This window comes from Camelina sativa, chromosome 14, assembly GCF_000633955.1.
Source record: "Camelina sativa cultivar DH55 chromosome 14, Cs, whole genome shotgun sequence".
NCBI lineage: Eukaryota > Viridiplantae > Streptophyta > Magnoliopsida > Brassicales > Brassicaceae > Camelina > Camelina sativa.
In genome coordinates, this window is record NC_025698.1 from 1,355,791 (window position 1) to 1,364,078 (window position 8,288).

Below are 8,288 nucleotides of genomic sequence, written 5' to 3' on the forward strand. Positions count from 1 at the left end.
TTTTTTTTTTTTTTTTTTTTTTTTTTTAATTTGAAATTCATGAGGAATTGTCTTCGATAGATGTGGAACTGATAAATTTCATCTTGGACAGAGATATGGGTTCTCATGGTAAGAGTAAGAGAGATAGGCGTGGAAAGCAGAAGAAGCGGAGAGATGAATCCGATTCTGGGTCTGAGTCTGAGTCTTACACTTCTGACTCAGATGGTTCTGATGATTTGTCGCCTCCCAGGAGTTCCAGGAGGAGTAAAGGCAGCAGCAGTCGTCGGACCCGACGCCGTAGCAGCTCGCGTGATGAATCCACTGACAGTGATGATGGACGGAAGAGTAAAAAGAGATCTTCTTCATCTAAGGCTTACTCGGAGGATAAACTCAAGGATTATATGTCCAAAAAGGCCCAGAGGAAGGTAATTGTTTTGTTTTCTGTTACGTGGTTTGTGTTCTTTGTTTTGTTGTTTAACACCTTGAATCTGTTGGAGTTGGTTGCTAACTTTATGCTACTTGTTATATTCGTTGTAGGCATTACGTGTAGCTAAGAAACTGAAGACTCAGTCAGTGTCGGGGTACTCCAATGATTCAAACCCGTTTGGGGATTCGAATCTCACTGAGACGTAAGTGAATCACTTTTGAGAAAATGGTAGTATGGTTTTTTTTTTTTTTGACTTTTGCTGGTATAATTTTAGGAATAGGCTGTAAGATTATTATTGACCATAGTTCGTTCCTAGTTTTAACCAGAGAAATAAATATCATAGGGATTAGGGCACGACTTTCTTTTTTCTACTTGTGCAAATTTTATAAGTTGGTAGCTAAAGTGGCTTAATATGAATGTTTGTAATCAATTTATTCGGATTACACTTGTGAATAAACTGGTTTTTTAGAGTCTGCATCCTCATGCATGAAATTCTATTGATATCAGGTTTGTGTGGCGGAAGAAGATTGAAAAAGATGTTCACCGAGGAGTATCTCTGGAAGAATTTTCTGTTAAAGCTGAGAAGAGAAGAACCAGGGAAAGGATGGTATGTACTATAAGCGTTACTGATTATATTAGAAAGACAGGAATTTTTCATTTCCTGGATTCCTTCAACTATTTGCTATTTTTTTCTGGTGGAATGAGTTTTCTGGTTTATGTCTTAAACACTTCTGTTCAATGCGCAGACCGAGGTTGAAAAAGTTAAGAAGAGGAGAGAAGAGAGAGCAGTGGAGAAAGCTCGACATGAGGAAGAAATGGTAAATTCTGTTTCATGTTAAAAATAAACAGAGCCCTAACTTTTTTCACAAAATTGTTTGGTACAGAGGGATGGATATGATTAGATTTCATATAACCCTATCATCTCTCCAATTTGGTTCATACTGTATATCTACTGACTTAAATTTGTTTTATTGTCTGCAGGCATTATTAGCTAGAGAACGTGCTCGAGCTGAGTTCCATGATTGGGAGAAGAAAGAGGAAGAGGTATAACTTCATGTCTTTGTTTTTGCAATTAATTCCTCTTTTAGATTTGTTTGGTGTATGGTGCTTGATATATCTCCTTCATCTACAGTTCCATTTCGATCAAAGCAAGGTGAGGTCAGAGATCAGATTACGTGAAGGTCGACTGAAGCCGATCGACGTCCTCTGCAAGCACTTGGATGGTTCAGATGATTTGGATATCGAGCTTAGTGAACCCTACATGGTTTTCAAGGTATTTACGAAGATTATGTTGAATTGTAAAACCATACTAAGTTATGGAGCTTTTTCACTTAAGTCTATACTTTGTCGGGCCTAGTTTTCAGTCTTTGGGATCAGTTGTATTAAGACAGTAGTTGAGAGGCAAGAANAACCCTATCATCTCTCCAATTTGGTTCATACTGTATATCTACTGACTTAAATTTGTTTTATTGTCTGCAGGCATTATTAGCTAGAGAACGTGCTCGAGCTGAGTTCCATGATTGGGAGAAGAAAGAGGAAGAGGTATAACTTCATGTCTTTGTTTTTGCAATTAATTCCTCTTTTAGATTTGTTTGGTGTATGGTGCTTGATATATCTCCTTCATCTACAGTTCCATTTCGATCAAAGCAAGGTGAGGTCAGAGATCAGATTACGTGAAGGTCGACTGAAGCCGATCGACGTCCTCTGCAAGCACTTGGATGGTTCAGATGATTTGGATATCGAGCTTAGTGAACCCTACATGGTTTTCAAGGTATTTACGAAGATTATGTTGAATTGTAAACCATACTAAGTTATGGAGCTTTTTCAAATAAGTCTATACTTTGTCGGGCCTAGTTTTCAGTCTTTGGGATCAGTTGTATTAAGACAGTAGTTGAGAGGCAAGAAGCTTGATATAAGATAAATTATCCTGTGAGTCTACCGGAAAATGGTTATGTATAGGAATTTGGCTGAATTTCTAGCTCAGTATTAAAAGAACGAGAACCAGAATGTGAGCTTTTGAGATGGGGAGTCGAGATCTCTCGTTAAACAAAGTCTCTGACTGTGTAGTTGTTCTCTTTTAGTGAACAAAGAAGAGTTTGCTGGTTTGATTTATTCAGTGTTGTGATTATCATAATTTTGACGTATTCTTTCCTGACGTGTGTGATTTAGGGACTCACTGTTAAAGATATGGAAGAGCTGCGCGATGATATCAAGATGTATCTGGATTTGGATCGGGCAACTCCAACACGCGTACAGTATTGGGAGGTATTTTCTACTATTAAGTCTCATTTATTTCATTTGGGTGATGCATGCATTCATGTATGGAATTTCGCAATCCGGAAAATATATATATTCTATAGACCCCCTTGTTGTCTCTTTTTTCTCGGTTGGTTAGCATTCTTGCTTCTTTCTTATGTAATTACATACATGTGTATGAGAAATATGAATGCTAAATACGATAATATTTTTAGGCACTTATTGTGGTATGCGATTGGGAGTTAGCTGAAGCTCGTAAAAGGGATGCCCTTGATCGAGCTAGAGTTCGAGGGGAGGAACCTCCAGCAGAATTGCTTGCTCAAGAGAGGGGACTACACGCTGGTGTTGAAGCTGATGTGAAAAAACTTCTCGATGGGAAGACCCACGCGGAGCTTTTAGAACTGCAAATGGACATCGAATCGCAGCTGCGTTCTGGGTCAGCGAAAGTAGTAGAGTATTGGGAAGCGGTTCTTAAACGCCTCGAAATATACAAGGCAAAGGTATTTGTTTGNGCAAGCACTTGGATGGTTCGGATGATTTGGATATCGAGCTTAGTGAACCCTACATGGTTTTCAAGGTATTTACGAAGATTATGTTGAATTGTAAAACCATACTAAGTTATGGAGCTTTTTCACTTAAGTCTATACTTTGTCGGGCCTAGTTTTCAGTCTTTGGGATCAGTTGTATTAAGACAGTAGTTGAGAGGCAAGAAGCTTGATATAAGATAGATTATCCTGTGAGTCTACCGGAAAATGGTTATGTATAGGAATTTGGCTGAATTTCTAGCTCAGTATTAAAAGAACGAGAACCAGAATGTGAGCTTTTGAGATGGAGAGTCGAGATCTCTCGTTAAACAAAGTCTCTGACTGTGTAGTTGTTCTCTTTTAGTGAACAAAGAAGAGTTTGCTGGTTTGATTTATTCAGTGTTGTGATTATCATAATTTTGACGTATTCTTTCCTGACGTGTGTGATTTAGGGACTCACTGTTAAAGATATGGAAGAGCTGCGCGATGATATCAAGATGTATCTGGATTTGGATCGGGCAACTCCAACACGCGTACAGTATTGGGAGGTATTTTCTACTATTAAGTCTCATTTGTTTCATTTGGGTGATGCATGCATTCATGTATGGAATTTCGCAATCCGGAAAATATATATATTCTATAGACCCCCTTGTTGTCTCTTTTTTCTCGGTTGGTTAGCATTCTTGCTTCTTTCTTATGTAATTACATACATGTGTATGAGAAATATGAATGCTAAATACGATAATATTTTTAGGCACTTATTGTGGTATGCGATTGGGAGTTAGCTGAAGCTCGTAAAAGGGATGCCCTTGATCGAGCTAGAGTTCGAGGGGAGGAACCTCCAGCAGAATTGCTTGCTCAAGAGAGGGGACTACACGCTGGTGTTGAAGCTGATGTGAAAAAACTTCTCGATGGGAAGACCCACGCGGAGCTTTTAGAACTGCAAATGGACATCGAATCGCAGCTGCGTTCTGGGTCAGCGAAAGTAGTAGAGTATTGGGAAGCGGTTCTTAAACGCCTCGAAATATACAAGGCAAAGGTATTTGTTTGTTGATGATTGTGAGATATTAGATTTTGAAAACAGAAGATTTGTTTTTTGCATACTCACCGGTTATCTTGATGTTCAACAGGCTTGCTTGAAGGAAATACACGCTGAGATGCTGAGGAGACATTTACATCGCCTCGAGCAACTTTCAGAGGGTGAAGAAGATGTAGAAGTTAATAATGGCTTAACACGTGTGGTGGAAGAAAATGAGGAAGAGATAAAAGATAGTAATCTTTCAGATGCTGAAGAAGCATTTTCTCCAGAGCCTATTGCGGAAGAAGAAGAAGCTGATGAGGCAGCAGAATCAGCTGGTTCGTTTTCGCCAGAGCTCATGCACGGTGATGATCGTGAAGAAGCAATCGATCCCGAGGAAGACAAGAAGCTACTGGTACTCTTTATCAGTTCCTACAGTTTACTTTTGCCCATAAATTCGTTGATGCTTTTACTGACCTATAGTATTATTGCGGCTATAACAGGAAATGAAACGGATGGTTGTGTTGGAGAAACAGAAGAAGCGGCTGAAAGAAGCTATGGCCTCAAAGCCAGCACCTGTAGAAGATAACTTGGAGCTTAAAGCAATGAAAGTAATGGGAGCAATGGAGGATGGTGATGCCATATTTGGCTCTAATGCTGAAGTGAACCTCGATTCTGAAGTACGTACCCCTATCGCTATATATATATTTTTTTGTCGAACCCCTATCGCTATTTATCTCTTCTCTACCCATAAATTTTGAACTTCTAGAACTTTAAAGCCAATTATTCTATCTTCTAGGTATACTGGTGGCATGACAAGTACCGGCCAAGAAAACCTAAGTATTTCAACCGGGTTCACACGGGTTATGAATGGAATAAGTATAACCAAACGCACTATGATCACGATAACCCGCCTCCAAAAATCGTTCAAGGGTACAAGTTTAACATCTTCTACCCGGATTTAGTAGACAAGATCAAGGCTCCCATATACACTATCGAAAAAGATGGTACAAGCGCTGAAACTTGTATGATCCGGTTCCATGCTGGTCCGCCATATGAAGACATTGTAAGTACTCAGAACCATTACCGCAGGTTTCCATCATCGACTCTCGTGCTATATCAGTGCTCAACTTTTTGTTGTTTCTTTTCAGGCGTTCCGGATTGTGAACAAAGAATGGGAGTATTCTCACAAGAAAGGTTTCAAATGCACGTTTGAGCGTGGTATTCTGCATTTGTACTTCAACTTCAAACGACATCGGTACAGACGATAGACTAATCGGAGTTTGGTCGGAGAGGACGAAACTGGCAGTTGTGAAACGTTGGCTAGTGTTTTATTAAGCCTTGTTTGTAAGATAATTGCAATACATAGAGCGCAATAGTTTTGATTTTGGTAACCAAAGTTGGATATCTATCAAGTTAAGACAAACTGTATTTGGATATTATCATTGAAGCTGATAATCAAACCAGAAGAGCCGAATAGAAAGTCAACTTCGAATATGTTATGATTACTGACAAAACGTGATGTTGATTACTGGAACAAATCTATAGTTGGTGACTGCGTAAGTGCCCTTTTTGGTGAATTTAGTTTATGTGGTAAAGTTGGTGTAGGACATGAATTGCGTGTGTTTTGGTTGGGGACGAGAGACGAATAGAGAGAGTTTTTATGTCTTGGAAGTTGCTTAGGTTGAGATCTCAACATCAAAATGCTTATAAAAAGATTCTGTTGGTAACTTAAGTAGTGGAGTAGAAGATATTATTTATTCTGACTTTTTGCATTTCTTTTTCATCATCTTTTGATGTCTCCTTTTCTCCAAACTCCCCTCACTACAAGACAAAAACCTTTTTATGTCACTACAAAATTCGATTTCTTCTGACAATCTTTAATATCTAAATATTAGTATATTTATTTATCTTCATGTAAACGTGGTAATATATCTGTAATACGGTCAAGCTGTTAATGAAAGTTTTTTTATAGTTTTGATTAAAGGACCGGATTATATATGGATTCACGAATTTGTTGGGAAAGTGTTTTTCAGATCATATACATGTTCCTGAATTGCATGATTTTGCGTTCTGATGTTTTGTTGGTAATCTCCTCTGAGTTCGTAAATAAACTAATTAAATATTTATAGTAATTAAAACAAGAAAAAAATCCGTATATATCAACCATTTAAGCTTCATTGAAAATGAGAAACTAGTGCGCAGAGAGTAGAGACAACCACTAAACTTAAATGTCTATAGTCAACATCACAAGTATAAATTAAATTGTAAACAATTCCCTATACAACTAATATTACAAAACAAGGAAAAGAATAGAAAATCAAGAAACTCAAGAAAACCAAAAAAATAAATAAGAATATAATCGAGACCTCTATATATGATCAAATCGCTTTCAAAGTTCTACGGTAACCCGACATTTTCTGTTTTTTCATCATTCCACTTTCTTTCTCCCATTTTCTGTTTTTACTTTTCCGATAAATATCGATCAGGGAACCGTATCTTATTCTCCGATCTTTCCGCTTCTATCTGTTTTTTTTTTAGATATGACACTCATCAGGTACGTTCAATATTTTCTCCAACCATCTATCTTATTTCCTAGTAATATATTTTTCTGGGAAATTAAATAACTTTCAATCTAGGGTTCCTTTAAATTCTTTTTTTTTTTCTTTTTTTTTTAAATTCATTAATTTCATTTTAGTTTCGATTTCTTTTTTAGGGTTTGAATCTTAGGGTTTTCCCTTTTTGTTTAGATTAGAGTTTAAAATTTAAGAAGAAAAAGAAGAAATATGGATTCTGCAAGAAGTTGGTTTCACAAGTTTCAACCACGAGAGAAGCCCCGTAAAAAAGATATGTTCTCCGGAAGCACTTGTGGCGGTGGCGGCGCAGAAACCACCGTCCCCGACGGAGGAGACGAAACAGAAACGACGTCGAAACTTCCACCACTAGGCGGAGACGGAGGAGAAGCACTCTCTAATACAACCAAACAAAAAGTTGCTGCAGCGAAGCAATACATCGAGAATCATTATAAGGAACAGATGAAGAACCTCAACGAGAGGAAAGAAAGGTATATTCCTTTTATAACGAGAATAAAGAGCAAAAAATTGGGTGCTAAGTTTACGCTATTTTTTCTCTGTAAGACATATTGGAGTCTTCATGTATAATAAAGTTTTAACTTTGGCAGACGAACAACGCTAGAGAAGAAGCTAGCAGATGCAGATGTATGCGAAGAAGATCAAAACAATCTTATAAAGTTTCTTGAGAAGAAAGAAACAGAGTACATGAGACTCCAAAGGCATAAAATAAGTGCTGATGATTTCGAACTCCTAACTATGATCGGTAAAGGTGCTTTTGGAGAGGTTCGTGTTGTTAGAGAGAAGAACACAGGTCATGTTTTTGCTATGAAGAAACTCAAGAAATCAGAAATGCTTCGCCGAGGCCAGGTTACACATTTTTATAATAATATTAATTCCACACCTCTCTTTTTTGGGTTTTACTGAGTTTTTATTCTAAAAGTTTTGAAAATTTTCTCTGTTAGGTAGAGCATGTAAGAGCAGAGAGGAATCTATTGGCAGAAGTAGACAGTTACTGTATAGTGAAGCTTTACTGTTCTTTTCAAGACAACGAGTATCTTTACCTGATCATGGAGTATTTGCCCGGAGGCGATATGATGACACTTCTGATGAGGAAAGACACTTTAAGTGAAGATGAAGCTAGGTTCTATGTCGCTGAAGCTGTTTTGGCTATCGAATCTATCCACAAACGCAACTATATCCACAGGTTGGCCGGATCTTATTAATTAGTCGTCATTACTGATCACACTGTTGAGATGTTTTTTCTTTTTGGTGTTGCAGAGACATAAAGCCGGATAACTTGTTGCTTGATAGACATGGACATTTGAGGTTGTCTGATTTTGGACTATGTAAGCCATTGGATTGTAGTGTTATTGAAGGAGAAGATTTCTTGGTAGGCAATTCGGGTAGCGGAGGAGGTTCAGAGAAGGAAGAGAGTGCGTCAACCGCTCCTAGACGTTCGCAGCAAGAACAATTGCAACATTGGCAGAAGAATCGAAGAATGCTTGTATGTA

At 37.9% G+C, this 8,288-nt stretch overlaps 2 protein-coding genes across 2 annotated transcripts in view; both read left to right on the top strand.

Moving 5' to 3' along the window:
- The window catches only part of LOC104738896 (cactin), a 7,185-nt gene extending 1,484 nt beyond the window's left edge, over nucleotides 1–5,701 (top strand). Inside the window, exons 2-14 of the mRNA XM_019235994.1 lie at nucleotides 92–404; nucleotides 517–608; nucleotides 914–1,013; nucleotides 1,153–1,224; nucleotides 1,388–1,450; nucleotides 1,539–1,629; nucleotides 3,190–3,239; nucleotides 3,639–3,734; nucleotides 3,941–4,225; nucleotides 4,317–4,619; nucleotides 4,708–4,884; nucleotides 5,004–5,270; nucleotides 5,356–5,701. Coding sequence (XP_019091539.1) covers nucleotides 96–404; nucleotides 517–608; nucleotides 914–1,013; nucleotides 1,153–1,224; nucleotides 1,388–1,450; nucleotides 1,539–1,629; nucleotides 3,190–3,239; nucleotides 3,639–3,734; nucleotides 3,941–4,225; nucleotides 4,317–4,619; nucleotides 4,708–4,884; nucleotides 5,004–5,270; nucleotides 5,356–5,475 — 2,025 coding nt within the window. The 5' untranslated portion in view covers nucleotides 92–95 and the 3' untranslated portion in view covers nucleotides 5,476–5,701. The remainder of the gene's footprint in view (nucleotides 1–91; nucleotides 405–516; nucleotides 609–913; nucleotides 1,014–1,152; nucleotides 1,225–1,387; nucleotides 1,451–1,538; nucleotides 1,630–3,189; nucleotides 3,240–3,638; nucleotides 3,735–3,940; nucleotides 4,226–4,316; nucleotides 4,620–4,707; nucleotides 4,885–5,003; nucleotides 5,271–5,355) is intronic.
- Nucleotides 6,991–8,288, top strand: part of LOC104738897 — a 4,878-nt gene continuing 3,580 nt past the window's right edge. Inside the window, exons 1-4 of the mRNA XM_019235404.1 lie at nucleotides 6,991–7,268; nucleotides 7,386–7,644; nucleotides 7,740–7,981; nucleotides 8,056–8,231. Of these exons, the coding sequence (XP_019090949.1) occupies nucleotides 6,991–7,268; nucleotides 7,386–7,644; nucleotides 7,740–7,981; nucleotides 8,056–8,231 (955 nt within the window). The remainder of the gene's footprint in view (nucleotides 7,269–7,385; nucleotides 7,645–7,739; nucleotides 7,982–8,055; nucleotides 8,232–8,288) is intronic.